This window comes from Haliotis asinina, chromosome 3, assembly GCF_037392515.1.
Source record: "Haliotis asinina isolate JCU_RB_2024 chromosome 3, JCU_Hal_asi_v2, whole genome shotgun sequence".
In the NCBI taxonomy this organism is placed as follows: domain Eukaryota; kingdom Metazoa; phylum Mollusca; class Gastropoda; order Lepetellida; family Haliotidae; genus Haliotis; species Haliotis asinina.
Window position 1 is genome coordinate 17,141,925 of NC_090282.1, and position 23,601 is coordinate 17,165,525.

The window sequence follows — 23,601 nt, forward strand, 5'->3', positions numbered from 1 at the left end:
AATCATGACATAAGTCAAAGTTTTCTTTAACAAAAAAATGACATAAAGTGTCCATAAACTGTTTATCATAATATTGCTGAAATCTTGTGAAACTTGTAAACATTATGTAACAGTGCTTGGTACTTGTTAACAATGAATTGCAGTATTTAAACAAAAGCAGAACAAGGTATCCCATGTTTCCCTCCCACAGACTCATGATTCCCATTTGTATAGAGATAATATGTTTAACTGACAAGGCCTAAAATCAATGATGAATCAAGTGATTAAAGGATAATATTACTGAATCCTGACTTGTGAAATCTCCCATCAGGACCCTCTTGTATAAATATAATTTGTCTCAGCCTAACAGCTGGTAATCTGGTTATGTAATCATTATATAGTAAAGTGGTATACACCTTGTGTGCTTCTCCAGCTGATACCAGCGCCGCAGCCTCTAAAGACTAATGCTCAGGGTATTGCTGATTTTGGGCAGCTGTCAGTGAGTGGCGCAAGGTAAGGAGTAAGATGGGCCGTTACAGAGATGAATTGTCGGTAGCCATAATCAGGCCCCAATTTCTTGAAACAAAACTAAAGTCTGGGTTTTGACTTAAGTTCAAATTTTTGTTCAAATTTGAGAAAATGCAGGAACATGCATTTTCATATAAACAATTTACATTATTTTTTTTACCTTCAAGATTTGTCTGTTCCAGTGCTGTAACAGCGACTTTTACTCATCTTTCCCCTTATACGTTACTTCAGTTTGGGAATGTTTTGATGTCCTTTTCTATATCATGGCTGGAAAGCCTGTAAACTTTTCACCAAGGATATCAAGTGTTCTTAATTCAATTGAGTTTCAAATATCCTGTAACCTAGTAATCACTTATCTTAGACGCAATTAAATGTGTACAGTGTGTAGAACATGTTCATAGAAACTATTAATATTTGTGTTGAATTTGTGTGATTTTAGAGGAGTGTATGACATTCAACCGAAAGCATTCTACAACAAGTCTGTGATATCAGGACCAAAAATAAAGTTGAATGTGCAGTCGGATCCCACACGGCCTGTGGAGCTGCAGGTGGACTATAGCAAGAATGCTGCCTTTGTAGCGGGGGACATCTTCCCAGAGTTCTCAGTGAAGGTCATAGCTGAAGATGACAGTGTTATGACGACTGCTAATCCAACACATCTCAGCATGAAGTTGTGGAAGAGTGACTCAGCCAATCAGAATCTGCCTCCCTCCAGGGTGAGACTTACCATGTGATGGCCTGTTTTATGTTTACTCTTTTATCAGGTACAGCTGTCAGAAAATAACACACAGCCTGACAGCTACAGGAGTGAGTGAGTTGGGATTTACACTGCCTTTAGCAATAGTTAAGCAATATCAAGGCGAGGGAACATCAGAAATGGATTTCACAGATTGTGTCCTTGTTGAACCCAGATCTTCGGTATGACAAGGAAACACTTTAACCATTCGGCTACCCCGCGGCCCCCGTAAATACCATGAAATGTTTGATGGAAGAGAAGGTGGAACCCAGTACATTAGAATGTTTCTGTTAAAGTATCTGTTAACTTAAACACAAAATTGTCATGTCCCTGATCTCAACCAACAAAACTGTCATGGCTCTATAAAGTGGGAAATGTCCATCAACTTAGACCAAGTTAGAACTTTTGCTTTTCCGACAAACCAACAGACCCTAAAACTTAAGTCAGGAGAAATACTGAACTAACCCAGTGTATGTTTACATGGAATCTTCTTGTAACAGCATACACTAATGTGGATGAGATGACTCAAAAGTATGGCAAGACTGGATCACTGAACCAAGTTGATTGTTGCTTATGCTATCCATCACTTGTTGTTTGCTTGTTTGAAGCAGCATTTAGTTCAACATATACTGAAACATATACTGATGCAAACATATACTGAATAGAAAAAGAAACACAAGTTTCGAAAAAATGAAATCTCATAAAAATAAGCATACATTTCAGTTTATGTGTTCTATTTAAATATTTGACAAAAAGCCAGAGTTGTTTCTTCCGCTGTTCAGTATACATTGTAGTGCATGATACAGTGTATTGGTGGCTGCTGTTGACATGAATTGGGCAGTCTTTTGATGGCCATGGAACACAGACAACAAAACCTTAGCCAGACTCTTGAGCCAGTATCTACCATGGAATTCAGTTTTGAATGGTAAATGTATTTGCACCACACAATGCTTCAATTTCAGACAGCTACGTCCATGAGTCCTGACACCCCACAGAAGTCAGACAAGGGAGTGTTTCATTTCAGGTAAGGTCAGAGAACATTCTCACATCAGCGGCCATGTATCATGTGTATAGCAGAGGGAAAGACTTGAGAATCAGTTACAATCACTGGCTCTGCACATTCCAATTACATTCATGTTGCCATAGCAACAGATAGCAACAAACACATCTTCATGCTAAAGTTGCAACAAAGTTGATTTGATTTGCATTTCAGAACACAAACAACTTCAAGGAACATGACTATTTTATGCACATTAACGGTTGTATATCTGTTTTCTGATTGTATCTAACTCAATTACACAGGGATATGTTACAGAACAGTAACTGTTGAATTATATGGAACCAAAGATGCTGAGCTTTTTGAGTTCATTTGATTTCCTAAATTCAGCCATAGACATTCTTGCTTGTTTGCCGGTATGAGACTACTAACTTGTTCTTAAGACAAGCAAGAATCCAATGATGGTAGTGTTCATTATCCAGCATTTGAGGGCTATAATCCTGACCCAGTTCTAGATGCAGTAATTAATCTGCGAGGAATATCTTGATATAACTGGCTGAAACCAGAGGAGCCATTCCAGTTGGCCTAGACCAACACTCTGAGGTCACATGGGAGTTTTCACTAGTTTCCTGGACTAGTGTTTGAAACTCCCAAACTTCTAAGGATGACCCTGGTCCATATCATCGTATCATCAGCTAGTAGTAACATACAGATTTCCTTCACTAGTTTCCTGGACTAGTGTTTGAAACTCCCAAACTTCTAAAGATGATCCTGGTCCATATCCTCTTATCATCAGCTAGTAGTAACATACAGATTTCCTTCACTAGTTTCCTGGACTAGTGTTTGAAACTCCCAAACTTCTAAAGATGACCCTGGTCTATATCCTCGTATCCTCAGCTAGTAGTAACATACAGATTTCCTTCACTAGTTTCCTGGACTAGTTTTTGAAACTCCCAAACTTCTGAAGATGACCCTGGTCCATATCCTCATACCATCACCTAGTAGTAACATACAGATTTCCTGTAGGCGTTCCTCTGGAATGATGTTTACCAGTAACCTAACACTAGTGTTTGATATGATTTGCTTATCCTACAGGAAGAGAAGCGTGCCAGAGCAAGCAGGGCCCTATAACATCATGTTTGTGTTCTTTGATGGGAAGCATGAATTGTACAGCACAGTGGTAGGTCAGGACTCAGATTAGGTGATCAGTTCAAATCTTCAATGTTGGAAACCTGAACCCAAGACTCAGTTCTGAAAATAGACCATGCCACCTCCATGCAAATGGACAAATATTGGCTTGGTGGTAAAGGATGACAGCTTTTAATTAGTGTATAGAATGTTAAAAAGCAGGTAAAATATCTTGGTTCTACTGAAAACTTGCAGTGCCATAAAGTGTACTTACACATGAACTGAGGAATCAAGATTTGTGTACAACATAGAAGTTTTGAACTGGTCCCAGAGGATATCAAATCTATATTCTGATCATGTACTTGTCAGCCTCTTGAAGCTGAAATAGTAGCCACGTATTTTTTCATATTTGCCATTAGAGAACGTCTGATACAGCCAATTTATTTCCCCATTTTTCTGTCACTGAACCTAGAGTGACAGTCTTGTGGAGATTTCAGGCTTTACTTGAATTAAGTTATCTTTGTGCTCAGACTGTAGTGAGTCCCATACTTTCAACATTGATTTAAATGGTCTTGTTTTCTTTGCGCAAGTAGGTTTTGAGCATAGTGGGTACTCAGTGTCTGATGCATGTCATGAAAGCTAACTGAGCTGATGTAAGGGGGTTTGCAGTGTATCACCAGGCAGATTATGTCACTGACATCAGGGCACAATCTTTGCCTGATTCCAGGGTCTGTTAGTTACTTGTGATATAGCTGGAATATTGCCGACTGTTATGTATCTAAGTAATTCACTGTGATATGTTCATGTAGATCTCCATCAATGTGATGCCTGGGCAGCCAGAGGAAATCTCTCCCCAAGAGTCCCCAGGTACACCGACTGTATCCAACACACGGAATGCCGCTTCACGCTGCCTCATTAGACATCTGAAGCTCACGCTCAAGGACAAGTTTGGCAACCCCATGGGGGAGAAGTACAATGGCCGAATGACGCTGGAGATTACAGCACCTGAGGGAGTCACAGAGATACCCTGCTTTGTAGGCGGCACCAAGTCCCTGGATATGTCCATGGTGAATGGACAGGTGCACCTTCAGGTAAACCACAAACACAACAAACTAGTAGTTAATAAAGTAAAGCATGTCCATATTCATTGTACTTTGTATAACATCTCTCTAACAGTTTCGATGTTCTCAAGGTGAGTGACACGTATACAGTGTGATGTCAAGGTGACTGATGATGTCATGGTGACTGATGCAGTATGATGTTGTCATGGTGATTGATGCTGTGTGATGTAAAAGTGACCAATGCAGTGTGATGTTATTGTGATCAATGCAGTGTGATGTTATTGTGATCTATGCAGTGTGATGTTATTGTGACAGATGCAGTGTGGTGTTATTGTGATCAATTCAGTGTGATGTTATTGTGATCAATGCAGTGTGATGTTATTGTGACAGATGCAGTGTGATGTTATTGTGATCTATGCAGTGTGATGTTATTGTGACAGATGCAGTGTGGTGTTATTATGACCAATGCAGTGTGATGTTATTGTGACAGATGCAGTGTGATGTTAATGTGACAGATGCAGTGTGGTGTTATTGTGATCAATGCAGTGTGATGTTATTGTGACCGATGCAGTGTGATGTTATTGTGATCTATGCAGTGTGATGTTATTGTGACAGATGCAGTGTGATGTTATTGTGATCAATGCAGTGTGATGTTATTGTCACCGATGCAGTGTGGTGTTATTGTGATCAATGCAGTGTGATGTTATTGTGACCGATGCAGTGTGGTGTTATTGTGATCGATGCAGTGTGATGTTATTGTGACCGATGCAGTGTGGTGTTATTGTGATCGATGCAGTGTGATGTTATTGTGACCGATGCAGTGTGGTGTTATTGTGACCGATGCAGTGTGATATTCTCAAGGTGACTGATGTAGTGTGATGTTGTCAAGGTAACTGATGCAGTGTGATGTTGTCATTGTGATTGATGTAGTGTGATGTTGTCAAGGTAACTGATGCAGTGTGATGTTGTCATTGTGATTGATGTAGTGTGATATCAAAATGGCAGAGCAGAGTGTTGTCATAGTGACTGATGCAGTGTGATGTTTTCATGGTGATGGATGCAGTGTGATGTTGTTATGGGGACTGATGCTGTGGTTTGTTACAGAATCTGATGTTACAAGAGAACACGCCTGGCAAAGATGGACTGGAGTATGTGCTGAAGTGCCACGTATCATGTGACATCATCCCCAGAAACAGATCCATTCCACATTATGAAATACCATTCCTCTTCTATAACGGTGAGTACCTGTCTCAGGACGTGGGGAAAGGTCAACACAACATCGAATACAAGGTAGAAAAAACATTTATCCTACATTTATACACCACAGCCATCCTGCAAATACACACTGTTGTCAGAGGTGACGTGTCCACCTAATCATTCCACTGCAAGATGTGAAAATGAGAATTACAAGTAAAAAGGTTACAAGTAGTGAAATAGTTTGGTACATTTGTAAAGTAACTTTCAAGAACAGTCAGCCACAAATCTTTGTGAATAGTGTAAGAGCAAAACCTGACAGACTCTTTCACCTTGGGTGTTTGAACATGAGTTATTCTCTTTCCGGCAAAAGAAAGACATGTTTCTTTAACTAATGATTAAAGTACAACAACATTTAAAGGGTTACTCTGACTATGTTGATGGGAGTTGTACAGTGTCAGTCTGCAAACTGGTGAATAATATACAAGGACAGCCAGCAACAAGAAGGGAGAAGTTTAGGTTATGTTGTTTGCTATGTTGTTGCATGGTCATCAAGAGAAACCAGTGACTGATAGAAAGAGCATCACAGCCCATCATTTGACCAAGCCCGACTTCCTTAACCAATTTTGCTCCCTCCCTTTTTAACATCCTTCAGCATACTGTGTATTTGTGTCAAGGATGTGCAATGATACTGATCAGCAGAACTATGATTATGGTATAGGTTACCACATACAGAGAAAGGCTACCTGTGTTCCGTTAAACAAACAAATAAGTTACTCAATAGTGTTGTGGCACAGTCTAGCATCCAAACCTTGCAGGATTTGACACCTCACAACCTTCATCACATACAATTCAGTGAATCAACATTGAATACAACTTATGTGATTCATATCACACAACAAGTATCTCTGCATTCAGTTACTATGTTTCATCACTGGCAGAGAGAGTACAGCTCTTCTGTATTGTTATTTTAAGATACACCTTGGGTTCATGGCAGACATCTCATTTCAACACTGGTCTATCAGCCAGAACAATGTTCAAGATGACAGTTCTGATATCCAACTTCCTTTGTTTAATCTTTTGCAGTATCTGTCTCTTGGTTATAGGCTCTGAGGTTTGTGTCCTGTTGGAACACACTCATGTAAATCCATCCATTTGAGCACAGTTATTGGCCCTTTTCTATTAGAATTCAGTTGTCTGCCCCTTTGTGTCAGATTTCAGTTATCTTATCCTTTCTGTCAAACTTCAGTTATTTGCCCCTTACTGTTAGACTTCATTTGGCAGCCCCTTTCTCTCAGACTTCAGTTATCTTACTCTCTGTGTCGGACTTCAGTTATCTGCCCCTTTCTGTCGGATTCCGAGACGTTGCAGCAGCTCCTCCATTGACTTGCATGCTTTGTACTTACATTTGGCCTTTGTCACCACAGCCACCTTTCTGAAATGGCAGCACACATTTTAGTTATCTTTTTTTAACTTCATGTTGATTCTGTTTGTCGTGCTTACAAGTGTGCCATTGTTTTGCATGTTTTCAACCAAAGTGTTAATTGCAGTCCTTTGCACCAATGTTGAACTCTAGTACCTCCATACATGTCATGATGTATGTTCATTGTCCAACATAATTATAACTGGCAAACTGATATAGTGTCTCAACTCTTGAATAACGGAAAGGTCAGCATAAGCAACATATGTCATATTTGGGATTTCACTTTCTTAGTAAAGTACAAATTCTAGTACTTTTTTCGGTTGAGTCCCATCTGGGATTCGAACCCGCACCCTCAGAGTCAGGCACCTAATCGCCAGCACACAAAGTCAGCCGCCTAGCCCGCTCAGCCACCGCGACTTCCACAAAAATGAAAGTCGGACAACTGGTAGTCTAGACTGAGTACCTTGTGTACCCCTCTGATGAGTGTAAATTGGCACGGCTCCCAAGGCCGAAAGCTATGATTACCCGATGCCATTTAGAAAGTGGTCAAATGCAACATATGTCATATTTGGGATTTCACTTTCTTAGTAAAGTACAAATTCTAGTACTTTTTTCATATGTCATATTTGGGATTTCACTTTCTTAGTAAAGTACAAATTCTTAGTAAAGTACAAATTCAAATTCAATCCCAAATATGACATATGTTGCATTTGACCACTTTCTAAATGGCATCGTGTAATCATAGCTTTCGGCCTTGGGAGCCGTGCCAATTTACACTCATCAGAGGGGTACACAAGGTACTCAGTCTAGACTACCAGTTGTCCGACTTTCATTTTTGTGGAAGTCGCGGTGGCTGAGCGGGCTAGGCGGCTGATTTTGTGTGCTGGCGATTAGGTGCCTGACTCTGAGGGTGCGGGTTCGAATCCCAGATGGGACTCAACCGAAAAAAGTACTAGAATTTGTACTTTACTAAGAAAGTGAAATCCCAAATATGACATATGTTGCATTTGACCACTTTCTAAATGGCATCGAGTAATCAGGTCAGCATAATTTCAGTTGCTCTGAGGACCCGAGATGTCAGCGTTTTGTGAAAAAACGTCAAACATAAATTCAACAGGATTTACTGAATGAGTAAATGGGTGGTGCAATGGCAGAAAGAATGAAGTTCTACTCACCCTGTTAGGTGCCAGGCGTTGAAGGTGACGGCTCCTTTTGCTGACTGGTAGCCACTTGAACAAGGTGTACAAGAGTTGTCTGCCCTTACAGTCACAACCATAAGGTGGCCACGTCTCATTTCGGGTGGAGCAGGGATGGTGATTGTCACTGCACTGTTGATGACAGCCTGTGACTCTAGAAGCTTGAAATAAATTACGGGACCGACAGCAAGCAGATTTTCAACATAACGATCCATGGACTTAATCTTTGCCAGCAGGCTGTGCTTGATGCGTAAGACCTGTGATTAGATCAAGTGTTGATTGTGAATGTCTCATCTTAGATCATGATTACTAGAAAGTAGATATCTAACATTTGATGTGTGTTATAAAACAGAATGAGATGAAGTTGCATAAATGATTACAGACAGAGATCAAATACAGAATCTCATAAAAAGCATAATCTTGAGAATTCATTGTCAGCATTTTGGAAGAAGAGACGAAACTTAAAGCAAATGTCTTTGAAAATCATTATAATTAATAATAACATAACATTTGAACCTGCTTTATTTACTGTAAAAATGTATATAATATGCACAAGAAATCTACATTGTCGTTTTAAGGGTTTACTAACCAGAACTGTGGGTCTAGAGTGGTTACTGGTGCCCTTTGGATAAGGGCAGAGGATCATAATACAGAAAATGTTGTAAGTCTGAATGGTGTGGACTCACCTGAAGTGTAGCATGTACAGTGTTAATGAAGGCGTTGGTTGGAGCAGTCACTTGTATACGGTTGTCAAAACCAGAGACATAGGAACCCCCAGACTGTGTGATGGTGAATGTCTCAGGCTGACTGTACTCCAAGCCATAATTCTCCACAGTAGCATCCTGACTCAGTCGCCATACACCATTTGGGGTTTTCTGTATGGTGCGGTCATCAGAGAATCTAGAACACACTCTCAACATAACTGGTGTGCAAGGAAATGTGTGACCAAGGCCACTGAATTATGTCATAATGTTTATCTTGTTTCAAGATATCTAAAGAGTAACCCAAGCTTTCTGTAAGAAAATAAATTAGAGATAGTGACTACAATGTATGACATGCCATATGACCTTGTACTAATCTACCCCACCTGTGATATCGTATGATTTGGTTCTAATATTTGGCCATAATTAGAAACACTTCTCTTGACAACTAGAGTGTAAGTGAGTATAGTTCTTTTTTGTTTTTACCATATTTAGCAATATTCCAGCAGTATCACGGCAGAGGACACAAGAAATGGGCTTCACACATTATACACATTCGGTGAATCGAATCCATGTCTTCAGCATGAGAAGTGACCCTTTAATCATTGGGCTACCCCACTGCTCCTGATGACAGTCACCAAAATGGTACATGGTTGTCATACAAGTGAGCAATCACTGTTGTCTGGTCAAACATTGGTAGTCTGTTGAACAGGCAAATCATGGTGATTGAATGTTTGAATGTGCTACAACTGTTGACTAAGAGTCTGTAGTCAACAAAAGTAAAAGCATACAGACAAAAATCTACTAATAAAGTCCTGTACTGACCTTTTGCCTATGGTGTTGTTGGCAATGACAGGATGGAGAAGCTGCTTGTTGAGCAGCATCTCAACCTGGTTGCAGACACCCAGCAGCGTGTAGTCTGCCACCTGGGGCATCAGGTCACCATGTGGTGGCTCAGTCCGGGCCACTCCTGAGTCTGGAGACTTGCCAACCTTTTTCAGGTTTGGCTCACTGTGATAAGTCCTGATCGATGTCCTTGAATCCAGACTCATACTATCTTCCTCCAGAAACATTGTGCTTAGTTCCTTAGTCTGATATTCCAAGGCTGGCTTCTTTCCCGTTGTCTGGTATTCCTCGGGTGGCATTCTTCCCAATAGTGTTTCACTTCTAGATCTTCTGTTTCTTTTTGTTGGAGGTTTGGAAAAGTTATGACCGAGAGTCTTTGAGCCATCTTTTGGGATTGGCCTTCTTGTCAAGGGTCGTGATGATCTCAAAGTGTTTGACTTTGGATTCTCATCTTTAACAGGGTCTTTCTTTCTGAAAATTCCAAACAGCCCCCTTGACTCTTTCTCTGGCTGAACGCTCTTGTGTGTATTCTTGTCATGGACAATGGTGTTGCCCTTGATATTAAACTTTTGCAAGTGTTCCAACTTGTACATATTGTCGGGCAAGGTGTTAATCTTGTTGTAGCTGAGGTCAAGGGTCTGAAGTTTGGTCAAAAGGACAATCTGTGGATTGATGTCATAGATCCTGTTTTGCTCCAGACGCAGGTACTTGAGCTGAGTGAGGTCAAATATCCCCTGAGGAAGAGATTCCAATTTGTTGTTAGCAGCATTCAGGCAGATCAAGTTCTTCATGCGTGACACTGAGAAACTAGTAAAGTCATTGCTAGCGATGTTCAGGTATTGCAGGTTATCAAATTTGTCTGGGATGGTTGTGAGCTTGTTTCCTTGGACGTGGAGCACTCGGAGAGACTGCAGTCGGATCAGTTCAGTGGGAAGAGCAGTAAGTCTGTTTTTAGAGAGATTAAGAAACTTGAGATGCCTCATGCGTGTGACCATGACATTGAGTGATGTGAACTGGTTGAGGCTGATGTTGAGCTCCCGGAGTTGCTTCAAAGAGTCAAAGTCTGGTGGGAGACCTGCTAGTCTGTTTTGAGAGAGGTTGAGGACATGGAGTGAGGACAGCTTGCACACTGGGACGGGAACCTGGTCTAAGAGGTTGTTGGCAAGGTTCAGGAACAGCAGCTTGCTGAGATTCTGGATGGAGAAGGGCAAATACCACAGCTTGTTCTGATGCATGTCCAGGTGTTTGAGGTTGGTCAGTAGCCCAACTTCATGGGGAATCTGCTCTAGATCATTCTCGCCAAGCTGGAGGACCTTCAGGAGATGCAGCATACCTCAATAAAAAACAGAGCTAATTAACTCATATAAAAAAGAATATATGGCCTACTTTTCCCATACTGAGCAACTTGAAGAATTAGGACTATGCTAAGATGTGCTTGACAACAGCACTAGAATCTATGTCAGAACATTGGCCTATACAGAATAAGGAAGTTGTTTATCCGTAAAAACAGCCCTCATTATTCATCTACCCAACTTCTAGAATTCCAGTGAAAGAAGACTGAGCAACTTGAGGTCAGTTAGGGTTGTGCTGTTATCATGACAAATATTCTATAATAATGATTGATTAATTAGGTCATTTGTTTGTGTATTGCTTTTGTCTATCTAGTTTCTGTGCCAAATATCTTCTGCTTAGGACTGATTCATAAGTGATTGCTTGTTTCTTTCATCTTTGAGTCATGCTTATGGTGTTATTGAAAGTACCTCATGAGTCATTGGAGGCAATGGTTTTATGGTGGAAAATGTTTAAAGACAAATAGCTCCCAGGAAGAATTCCCATTTGGTCTAAAATTGTAGCATTCCCCAGCTTGAAATTGTCAAATGTTGTAAAATGTGGCATAGATGTAATGTATGTACGGGTAAATTTGACATAAAGGCTTTGAATTCTGTGAGTATAATTGCAACTTACAAACACACTTGGGTAGCGTTGACAGCCTGTTGTTGGTGAGGTTGAGCTCTGTCAGGTGTTTACAGTTGATGAGTGTCTGTGGTAGAGATGTGATAAGGTTGTGCTGGAGGTGGAGGAGACGTAGACCCCGGAGATAGGACAACATGACTGGAAGCTGCTCAAGCTTGTTGTGGGACAGCTTGAGTACCTCAATCCTGGTGAACTGGAACACCTCGGGGGGCACCACTGACAGATTCCGGTTGTGCAGGTCCAGCTCAACATAGCCCTTAGAGTTGGTCACCACTCGCAGGCGGATACGTGGTTTGCGAGGGACAGTGGATGCATGATCTAACCAGGCATTCACAGTAGCTTTACTCATGGTTGTGTCTGTAAAATGCATTGTGTAATGATTAAGAGTTTGTGAATCAGTAGAGAGTTCTAATATCTTATGATATGAAAAGAGAAGGACTTTACTCAAGCTTACATTGTTTCATCTGCCAAAGGTGCTCTACTCATGTTGACAAAGAGATCTTAGTGTTTTCCATGAACATAACTACAACACATTCAAATAAACTTAGACAGTTGTAGCACTAATTTCACTTCATGCAAGTGGGCCCTGGTCAAATTACACATAATTAATTTATATAGTAAGAACAAAGAAATTGACATGATTTGGAGGAAAGGTGACAACAAGATGTTGTATTTCAGATGCAAAGAAGCAGTCACAGATGGCGGCACTGTCGAAGGAGCGGGACAACCTGCAGTCCACCATCAGAGCCTACAAGTCAATGTTCGAGACCCAGCAGCAACTTGTTAGTGAACTCCGAAGTAAGTGTGGCAGGATAAGGTTGTAATCCTCAAGCAGTTGTGTCGAATGAGGGGGTCCAGATTCGATTATTTACAGACTGACGCGCCATATAGCTGGAAAATTGCTGAGTGCAGCGTAAAACTAAACTCACTCACTGTAGTGAATTGGACCCAAGCTATCAGCATGGGTGTAGAATGAGAGCAGAATGAGTGTAGAATGTACTGAGCCTGTAATTCAGTGATGGATGGAAATATGTCACTATTACAGTGTTCTTTCATTCTCTTTAGTATAGGTGATCTAGTACAGAGTAATAGTTTTCAGCTTTGTTTAGCTAGCAGGCTGTAGGTGTTGAACTGAGAGGCAATCAGTGACTGATAACATCTTGATCAGAGACGGTAATATCCCACTAGACTGAGGCTGTCAGACCATCATGACAACATATGTATTATCTCTCGGATGTTATACTAGGTGAATGTTCATTAATGTTATTCCTTACTTTCCAGTCTCTGTTGTTGAAGCTACAAGGGAGGAACAGAACATTCGAGGCGAACTTCGCAAACAGAACATTCCTGCATCCCAGCTTCAAGATGTAAGTATGATATGTTTGGCTTACATTTCAGTGTCAAGAGCATCACAGTTTGTCTGCATTGGATTTTGTTTATTTGCCCTGCAATGCCACACTCAGTAATGCTCCAGAAATGTGGTGTTTTTCTGAAAATAATCAAGTCTTAGCCAAACAGTAAAGTGGTCAATATCAAGAGCATCAATTCACATATAATGACATGTATCAACCAAGTCTGCTAGCCTGACTACACTATCCCACTATTCACCTCTTACGGCTAGCATGGGTTCCTGAAGAGCAATTTTAACCCTGATCTTCATGGAGTGTCTAAATATGTGCCATGATCTGTGTTTCAGATCAGCGTGGTAGACAAACTTGTGGCAGCTCGTGTTAAGGAGAGAGAACAACTGCTGAAAGTACCCAGACGGCTATGTGGCTTGCCTCCAGCACCCAAGGATCATGAAGTCTTGGGAAAAGTAAGTAACTTGATCTTGGCAGCCAAGGGATGCAACTCTGCATGTCACCAGTAACTCCTGGTGTGTAAACAGAACTGTTTGCCTTGTAACTATATGGCTTCATGTTTAGTTTTGTTTTGTTGTTACAGATAGCACACCTGGGTCGAGTGGAAGATAACGACATTGCACGTGTCATGTCATGGCATATGTCAGCTGACATGGACTGTGTCGTCACTCTGTCCACAAAGAAGGTAAGCTACTCTCACACACCTAATGTATATATCGTTGTAATCTGGTCCCCTCTTTTTATGACAGCTCTCAATTTGTAATACTACCAGATATGATCCCGCCCAAATAATTTAGTCAATACTAATTAAAATATTTTGTTATGTTTATGTTATACATATATAGATACACCTGAGTGTACAATTAACCACACCATATAGCGTCACAGGGTAAATGTTCGTTCTACATTCTGGGAACAACTGTGACAAAGTCATGTTGGTAATGACATTGGACTGAACTTCTTGACACTCTCTGAACAGTTTCATTTGGATACAGACCAGTGTTCTAGGTATACTGGCTGTACATAGAGGATATTATATGGGTACCCGTGTCATACCATGTTTACGACACAAGTACCTAAATGTTGGTATTTCCCGAGCGAGAGTAAGGGATATACCAATATTTAGGTATGAGTGTTATAAACATAATATGATATGGGCACAAATTTAATATTCCGTTTATGACCAAAGTCATCAAAAAAGGAAAATAACCTGAAATCTACCTTTAAACATGGCTACCCAGTGTTTCATCTTGTAGAACACAACATCACAGAAGAAATGTGGCGTCATAACATTGCTCATGACGTCATGTCCCTATGACAAAGTGATATTTTGTCCTAGGACATCATATGAAACATGAAACCCAATATGTTTGCCCTCATAGGTAATAATGTAGGGATATGCGTAGTTTATGTAGTGACAATATTTTGATAGACTGAACCTTGACTGAGTGTGGCTATATGTTTCCTCTCCAGGCCAAGGAAATCTACCACCAGACTAATGGGAAACAGCAGGTGCTTCCCCTCGACTCCATCTATCGAAAAAACCTGCCAGACTGGGGCAAGTGAGTACACATATTGTTTTATTCTTCAGTGTGAAGCACTGCACCTGTGCCATGATTATATTTTCTCAGGTGTAGGGACCTGTGAAGGTTTGGGGAAGAATGGCCCTTCAGCAACCCATGCTTACCATAAAAGTCTGTGCTTGTTGTATGGTGACTAACGGGATCGGATGGTCAGGCTCGCTGACTTGTCATCGGATCCCAACTGCACAGATTGATGCTCATGCAGTTGATCACTGGATGATCTGATCCAGACTCAGTTATTTACAGACCGCTGCCATATAGCTGGAATATTGCTGAGTGTGGCGTAAAACTAAATTCACTCACTCACGCTTTAGTGTAGGCCAGAGTCCTGAAGTACCAATGAAATCAATGATATTGAGTGAGTGATGCACTCAAACTTTGACAGCTCTTAGTGTATAACCATTGCTAAAATCGGGGTAGAGTAGGGATTCCAGTCTCTTAGCTTTGTCACTTGTCCTTTGAAATTATGTAAATTGGGATTGACCAGTCCCTGGCAACTTGTATGAGGTATCATTACAGGGAGGAACCCATCACAAGCTCCAGTCTGTGATCTGATATTCATCAAAAGACTGGGTCAGATTTCGTATGCACCATTCATCAAGTCTTTGTTCCTACAGACTATCCAACAGCTCACTGTTCAGCCATGTATAATGTCAGATAGGATAAGGTTAAAAATGTGAAAATTGTAACTATGAACAAAGTAGTTTATTAGAGATAGCTGTTGACTTAGTTATGAATAGTGTGCAGAGGGTCATGCCTAGACTACATGATAGATGAATAGCATTGTTTGAATATATATGTGTATTTCTACAAAGATTGTGTTTAGCTGTGAAATAGCTTCATCATTAGTGTTCCCCACAGGGTTCAGAAAGGGCAGGGTAAATTCATGGAAAAGGGTACTTCATAACCTCAAAGGGCATGTTGGTGAGGATTTTTGAAACAAACAAACAACAAAATGTGTAAGAAGTCAAATTGTCTTATAATTTCAATTCTGAAGTTTGTTTTTACTCTTCTCAGTTTGTATTTTACGATTAGAATTTGAAAATCTGGAAAATACACACTAGTCATAGTAAACGACTGCAATTGAGGCGAAAAAGGGCAGGGCGCAAAATAAAAAGGGCAGGGCAAAAAAGTCAAAGGGCAGGGTCCTGCGCCCTCCTAAATGTGCCCAGGGGAAACACTAATCATGAGTAAGAGACCGTCTGCCAAGCAGAGGAATTCATTAATACGTAGTCACAGACAGCAAGACCATGGCGGAAACGGATCTAGGCTGACTGCCCCCGTACAACTGCCCTCCAGACAACTGCCCCCTGGCTATCTGCCCCCTATGTATTGTGACAGCAGCCCCCGCATCAAGACAAAAACACACAAACTAAACATAATAGTTTTAGATTTTAAAGCACCATTACTATGCAGCACAACACATCAGTCTTCAGATTCACATAGAACACATTTTTCAGAAAGTTTATAAAAATCACTTCATTGCAATTCCCAAATGTCCATAGGATTATATATTTCAACAACACATGCAAGTCCTTTGGCATTGTCATGGTAGGCTTTCTGTTTGGGGAGAAGCAAATCACAGCTCAAGACATTCAATTTAGTTTAACAATCTTATCAAGATGGAAGCCAGTTTGTTACTAAAGGCATTGTTTGTTAATATAATGTAATTAAGTTGTTATCTTAATTAAGTTGTTATCTTAATCTCAACTCAACACATAGTTGTGTTAATGGATAGAATTCAAGGTTGAGTTTGCTAAAAACAATCCTAGAGTTAGGGGAGTGGGGAGTCACTTTTAGTTTTGATCAGGGGAGTTGTCCAGGGGAGGAAGGGGTGCAGAATTGACTTAGGGAAGATAGTCAGAGGGCAGTGGTTGTATAGGAGCACTTGTCTGGGGGGCATTTTGCCTTATACGGAAAGAAACATATCATTGTCGCCCACTGGAAGCATCATTTGCCATATATACAGGGATTTCAGTCTGTATCAGCTTCAATAAATTACAAATATTTATGTAACCATAGGAACTGAGTGTTTTCTATTTTCACTTTATTTCAGGTTTATTAAGTTCCGTTTGTAACAAAATCTGAGTGCTAAACATTTGTCATAAATTATGGTCCTGGTTGGAATTTTACCTGTTCTTTCAATTTGTCATACTATTCTGACTTCAATGAAGTAACCATACAAGGTATTTAGGATGGGGATTGTACCTCTCATTCAATATAGACAAATAAATGAAACTGTATTCATACTATAAGTGTGGGAAGTTAAAATATGCAAATACCTTAGGTGTTTTGAAATGAAGGTTCACATCTGTATACATGACACACAAGACATAAGGTCATTAATTAAACTACTTTATTATCATTATTTGGAGACCATTTGTTGCTTTAGGACCTTTAAAACTCATGACCTTGACCTCATTCAAAGGCTGACATGAAATACTTTTTGAAAGTATCTGCCTAGTTGAAGTAGCTCAGTAGTTAATGCTTTTGTTCTTCACACTGAAGGTAGGGGTTTATGTCCCAATATGGATACAGTATCTGAAGCCTATTTTCGTCATATAATACAGTGATGTGACAATGACAGCAGTTTTATATAATCCAGTCTGGACAAGACAATCCAATGACTGACATTGTGAGAACAATCTGCACTCTGAGTTCGGTACCGCACATTCAACCAAGTCGTTGATCTTCACCATGCAATCCGTTTAGTAACCCCTTACAACCACTGCAGATTGTTGAGGGCCTATTCTAACCCAGAATCACCTCAGATTGACAATACTCACTTTGGTTAGTAATGGCGCCCCTCAGTGCCAGTGGATGATATTGACCAGTGTTATCCTCTCTCTGTTGTCCTCACAACTAGTACCAATGGCTGCTCCTCTTCCCCACTGATCCCTCTCTACATCAGCACCAGGAATGTTGTTACCATGGTTTCAACCAAACTGATCTCTTTGATTACTGGCCTCATAATTTATTGATAGCTGCTTGATTAAAAGTCAGTCATGGATTGGCCTTGTAATTATTGATTGATCGGCCTTGTTATCGTGTAAGGGCCAACAGGTGGTGTGTTTTGTTCATGTCTTACTGAGTGTAGCATTATTTCTTGGTAGAGTTATCAATGATGTAAACTAAATGGTCATTGAGTCATAGTGTTTGTGTGTTTTGGCTTTGCATTGAAAATAATACTGCTCAAAATATCTTAAGAAACACTAGTTTTTTTTCTTTATAGCTATCGTTAATCCACCATTATCTACAGCCTTGCCAGATCATCTACAGTCATTTAAATATATTCTGTGTTCTTTAAATTTGTATTAGATGTCTATGTGGAAAATTTTAGCTAATTTGTGAAAACTGAAGAATACATTGACTACCCAAGGATTTAAAGGTTTTTGATTGATTGTTTGTAGTATATTATTGTTTTCTTGTGTTTTAGTTGAAATGTTACTGAGATGATAATATTGCTTTAGTTTATTATTTTCAAACTGAACAATTCAGTTTCTGGATTCAACAGTTTTAACCAGTGTTAGACATTATTATGTTGATACAGTCGAACACCGTTGTCGCGATATTTATGGGACCAGGAAAGAATATTGACTTTCCGAATATAAACACATCTGAGGTGGACATCTCATCATATACCAACATGAAAGAAATGAAAACAAAAGAAAACAGTAGATTGCATGTCTATTGTTTACCTGTCCTCATGGATATGGCAAATACTTATGGTAACCTTGTCATAGTGTCCATTTTGAAATACATTGGAAGCTGTCTAATCTGGCACTCATTGGGACTGAAGAAATCATCAAATGTGCTGGATTGTAAAGCTGATGATAAATGTACAAGCCACAGAAGGGTCTTAGATTTTATGCCAGTGTTGACAACTTGCTTAGACAGATGCCAGTTTTGACAGCTTCCACTGGAATCCACTTGGATTTTCTCCACAAATGAAGTGAAGAAATCAGAAAGTTTGAACTGACGTTCATTTGGTGCTGGCATGAACGCAATACTGACCTAGTTATCTCTTTCTCTCATCGACTTACCAGAGTTTGACACAATGGTGTTCCCCTGTATTCCAGTGATCACAGTGATCTCTAATATATCTGCCAAGAGTCATAGCAGTGATCTCCAGAATATCAACCAAGAGCCATCACAATGATCTCCAATATACCAGCCAAGAGCCTTCACAATAAACCCCCAATCAAAAGAGAATTTATTGAGTTGCAACACTTCTGGTGTCTGAAACCCTGAAGTCTGAAAGAATGTTGATTCAAGCGTCAGCCTTATTCTCGAGATCTGATCCCTAATGGAAACAAACGAAGGAACAGAGGAAAATTCAAGCATTCCTTTCATATCTTCCAGTTTTCATCACCAGCTTTGAATCACACTTTGGGAGAAAATCTGAGAATAAATGAAAGAGCACTGCCATGAAGTGGTATTCCCCTATTTGTTTCCCTGGGTATATTTTCAGTTTTGGAAAGGCCTGTTTGTGGTCGTCTTCTTGAGGCACGGGAGTAAACTGACTATTAGCGACTGCTTTCCAACCTTTACCAAACTAGGCTTGAATTTCAGAGCCTGGTCCCATTAATACTGAATCAATATCCAGTTTGTGAACAAGAGGTCTATGTCATGAAGATTTGAAAATATACAGCTGAGAGATTTCCGACAATGTTATTCAAGTCTTCCTTTGTATATATATATATATGTATTATATGAGTGGTTGAATCACAGTAGTCAACAGAAGGGGCGTAGATAGTCATCACATTTGTAGAGCAAATGGGGTTGTGCAGCATAGAGAATATGACAAGTCTACTTATATGCGAGCGAAGTGAGCAAAGGTTGGCATCATACTTCCCACGCTTCAAATCAGAAAATATTTTTCATGCCAAAATAATATATTGCCACCATAAAAGGTACACTCCCATTTCCTCATTTGGTTGTGCTCTCAGATTTCCTGCTCCACCTTTAATAACTACTCGTATGAAATATGTTTTATTCAACATTTTAAGCGCCACTCGTGGCATTCAGATCATTCTTCGCCTCCATTACCCCTGCCAGGTTCCAGTAGAACAAAGTGACAGAACTCAAATAAGCAGAAATTATGAAAATATACCATATTGCTTAATTTTATCATGAACCTGTTGGAGTTTATTTGTCTTATCTGTCGTCTCTGTTGTTAGATTATTCGTAACATGTATTCTAAATAAAAACACTTCTGGCGTAATGGGCCAGTGAAGCAGGGGAGGTAACTATAAGTATTCCACATGGAATAATACCCTCCTGTTGCTTCACTCCGTTAAACACTCTCCTACCCAGAGTTCCATGCGGCGAGCCAGCATAGTATCTCTGCCACAGGCCAGAAAGATGTGACGATTCCTCACATCTTACACAGCTCATTCAATATAATGTGCACATTTCATAGCTGTTTTATTCTTATGAGTTTACACATCTAATTAAATACCATTGTTAAAATGGATCAGTTTCACTGAGAAATTATCCTAAAATGTTTAACACTATTTTGATTTGAGCATCGACCCTTTGTTTACATGGGTTGTTCGGCTCAACGTACTGTCATATAAGGCTTATGGAGAACAAACGATGCAGCCAGTTTGAAATATAAATATGTATTGCCATTAACCTTACTGACGCAGTTGTAGAAGAACATTTACGTAAAATAATATGAAAACCTTGCTGAATCACTTGCATTATGCCAGTCTCAGCTTGTTTACGAATATGCGCATTTGTTTACAAACAAGAGAAAAGTCTGGTCACGTGATATGCGAATTAACCTGTGGAAGTGATGTTATGTTAAGTCATCGCTGCGTGTCCGTTAAACCGGAAGTCAGTGTGTCCGTTAAACCGGAAGCTGAAAGGGGTACTGGAGGTGAAAAATGGTCTCATATACCACGAGTTGAGCTTAAAATGTTTGACTAATACACATTTAACATGAGTAATTGTTCAACATGGGGTTGGAAATATGAGAGCACAACCCAGTTAAGAACTAAGTGTCTACCTTTGATTTTGGCGATATTTTATTTTGACATGGAAAATATTTTTCAAACCGAAGCAAGGAAAGTACGTTTCCTACCATTGCTCGCTTCGGTTGCATGTAAGAAAACTGGTCATTTTCTCTATGCTGCGCAACTCATATGCACTACAGTTTGCCTGTGGCACTGTGCGCTACAGCCAGGCACTGTGGTCAAGCCTCAAAACACCAGCCTTTTTGCAAGGGTGGGATCATTTACCATCATGCTCTTGCCTCAGGAAGATATGTTAGTAAGGGTTAGTTGACAAATCAGTATTTGCCCTTTCACAAATCAGGGATATGCCAAACTGGACTAGTTTATCAAACTGCAAGGAGACTATCTCGCAATATTATTCAGACTTATGACAATGGGTTTCACTGTCTGGGGAAACTCCAGACACAAATATATGAAACCGAAGGTTAATGACAGTGGTGACCTATCTGTGTTTCAGGCCCCTGCCCCACACAAGGTTCCGCCCCAGCTGGAATCCACCTGGTAACCCAGTGTATGCCCGAGACATGCTGCTTTTCCCCCAGGATCAGGAAAACTGCAGAATAGGTAAGATTCAGGACTGATTGGGGTAATGCTTCTTCTAGACTTTGTTAGCTGTCGACATTGTCAGTGATTTCCATTTAATGTTCTGATTAGGCCTGAATTATATCAAGGAAGAAATTGTTGCAGAAGATTTGAAACAAAAGACTGTTGTTAAAATGTGTATTGGTTAAAATGCAAGTCACTCTCTCCTTGTCATGTATGTTCTGTGTCATGTCTCGAACTGTGTTCTGAGTGCCATTGTATGTCATGGTGTTTTGTGTTAGTGTGTCATGTGTCTACTGTGATTGTGTGTCATGTGTACTGTCATGATCTGTAATATGTCATGCGTACTATGCCTTGTGTGTAGTGGTGTGAATAGAACAGACAACCAAGCTAGGAATTCTTCTAATATGTACTGTATTGTTTTGTCTTGTTTGATGGTACAATACAGAAATGCAATGCATATTCTGAAACACAAATAAAGATGTTTGAGTTACATTATCCAACAATGCAACTTCCAACACTAGCTGAAGTGTACATAAATATAAATCAATCACTGCCATTACCACAATCCCTATATCAAATCTTTACACAATGACCTAGATTTATGCTCTTCAACTATGAAAATATTTATACTCTTTACTCTGGACATAAACAGAATTAATCTGCTTTAAGGTGACCTCAAACAAGATATAACAACTTTTAAGGTCAATACCATCTTGTGGGCAACTTGAATGAACTTGTCTGCCAATTCTTGGAAGACGATTCTACGTCACCAACAGGGGTGGTAGGTAATTTTGATAAACTGGCAAGAAAATGTTAACAAGATAATATCACACTTCTGAACAAAGTACCATAATAGTTCTATACACAAGAGAAATATGGTGAAAAGGTTTGCGCACTTGAGGATATGGCTATGAGTAACATGAGACAATATTTACGAAATATTAACCAATGACATTACAACTTGGACTCCTCCAAAGTTGACAAGGCACCTACATTTATACAAATTTCAGCAAATTAACTGAATTCTCATAAGCATGATCCTTACAACATTAATCAGAAACATGTCAATATTGTAAATACCTGAAGGTTTCATTTCAGGGCAGATAATGTTTGGCAAAAGACTCAATAACAACTGGGTCGACAAACTTTTGAACCGCCATGTGGTCTAAACTTGGGAGCATTCCTTAACCGGAAGTTACGTCTAAATAATAGTGAAAAAGAGAGTGGCTTATTATTTGATTATGTGATACGAGCAAACATGATGACACTGATGCATGTTCAATCCATGTAGTATGTCATGATGTGTCATACATCTAATTTGTATACCACACATTTTCTGTGATATTGTGTCATGTTTTTTCTCTAACATATGTGTATTATGTCAAAGTATCCTCTGATGGTGTGTCACGTTCTGTGTCATGTGTGTCTTACACCATGGTGCATCATGTGTGTATTGTGTCATCATGTGTCACATGTTCTGTTATGTGTCGTGTGTATTGTGTCGTGTGTCACATGTTCTGTGTTATGTGTACTGTGTCTTATTATTATTTGTTATTGATTATTATTGGATATTTATATAGAGCACATATCCATGCAACTATTGCCTGATCTCGGGATGTCAGTCTCAGTGTCACATGAAATTATCAATCTCAGCTCCCTGGAGAATATACAACTCTTGTTGCCACAAGGCGCATCAAGTTTATTGTGGCTCTCTTATCCTATCAGGGTAGCCATTTTACAGCTGGTTGGACAGGGACACATAGTCTCAGTATTTTGTCCAAGTTTATTGCATGTCGCTGTACCTGCAACTAGGTTTTTGTCATGTGTTCTGTGTCTTGTGTCATGGTGTGTTATGTGTCTTGTGTCATGTATTCTGTGTCTTATGTCATGTGCTCTGTGTCTTGAGTCTTGGTGTCATGTATGTACAATGTCATGATGTGTCATGTGTTCTCTGTCTTGTGTGTCATGGTGTGTTGTGTGTACAGTGCCGTGTGTCACATGTTCTATGTTTTTTCTGTCATGTGTAAACACTGTAATAGTGTGATGTATTATGTGTCATGTGTTCTGTGTCTTGTTTCATGGTGTGTTGTGTGTACAGTGTTGTATACCATGTGTCATGTTGTGTCACATGTTCTGTCTTGTGCCATGGTGTGTAATGTGGGTACAGTGTTATGTGTCATAGTGTGTCACATGTTCTGTGTCTTGTGTCACTGGTGTGTTGTGTGTAGTGTCCTGGTGTGTAGTGTGTACAGTGTCATAGTGTGTTGTGTGTACAGTGTCATTGGTGTGGTCTGTGTACAGTGTCATGGTGTGTCAAGTGTTCTGTGT

The 23,601-nt window shown here is 39.9% G+C and overlaps 2 protein-coding genes across 2 annotated transcripts in view; one reads left to right on the forward strand and one right to left on the reverse strand.

The window, feature by feature from the left end:
* LOC137277573 (structural maintenance of chromosomes flexible hinge domain-containing protein 1-like) overlaps window positions 1-23,601 on the forward strand; it is a 59,187-nt gene that overhangs the window by 31,394 nt on the left and 4,192 nt on the right. Inside the window, exons 33-44 of the mRNA XM_067809367.1 lie at window positions 413-492; window positions 947-1,223; window positions 2,206-2,267; window positions 3,336-3,420; window positions 4,178-4,459; window positions 5,534-5,666; window positions 12,442-12,561; window positions 13,045-13,130; window positions 13,460-13,579; window positions 13,708-13,809; window positions 14,598-14,686; window positions 21,185-21,291. Coding sequence (XP_067665468.1) covers window positions 413-492; window positions 947-1,223; window positions 2,206-2,267; window positions 3,336-3,420; window positions 4,178-4,459; window positions 5,534-5,666; window positions 12,442-12,561; window positions 13,045-13,130; window positions 13,460-13,579; window positions 13,708-13,809; window positions 14,598-14,686; window positions 21,185-21,291 — 1,543 coding nt within the window. The remainder of the gene's footprint in view (window positions 1-412; window positions 493-946; window positions 1,224-2,205; window positions 2,268-3,335; window positions 3,421-4,177; window positions 4,460-5,533; window positions 5,667-12,441; window positions 12,562-13,044; window positions 13,131-13,459; window positions 13,580-13,707; window positions 13,810-14,597; window positions 14,687-21,184; window positions 21,292-23,601) is intronic.
* On the reverse strand, window positions 5,716-17,537 carry LOC137277574 (protein scribble homolog). Its single transcript, XM_067809369.1, has 6 exons — window positions 17,494-17,537; window positions 11,755-12,120; window positions 9,769-11,122; window positions 8,929-9,142; window positions 8,222-8,499; window positions 5,716-7,058 (listed from the first exon to the last, which is right to left on the reverse strand). Exons 2-6 carry the CDS (start codon window positions 12,110-12,112, stop codon window positions 6,953-6,955), a joined length of 2,310 nt encoding a protein of 769 aa, XP_067665470.1. The 5' UTR covers window positions 12,113-12,120; window positions 17,494-17,537; the 3' UTR covers window positions 5,716-6,952.

Excerpts from the sequence above, each read along its gene's own strand:
- LOC137277574 (XM_067809369.1), bottom strand. The coding sequence starts at position 12,112 with ATGAGTAAAGCTACTGTGAATGCCTGGTTAGATCATGCATCCACTGTC. Across the intron at positions 11,123-11,754 it reads AACGCTACCCAAGTGTGTTT|GTATGCTGCATCTCCTGAAG; the intron begins GTAAGTTGCAAT and ends TTTTTTATTGAG. Across the intron at positions 8,500-8,928 it reads CTGTACATGCTACACTTCAG|GTCTTACGCATCAAGCACAG; the intron begins GTGAGTCCACAC and ends ATCTAATCACAG.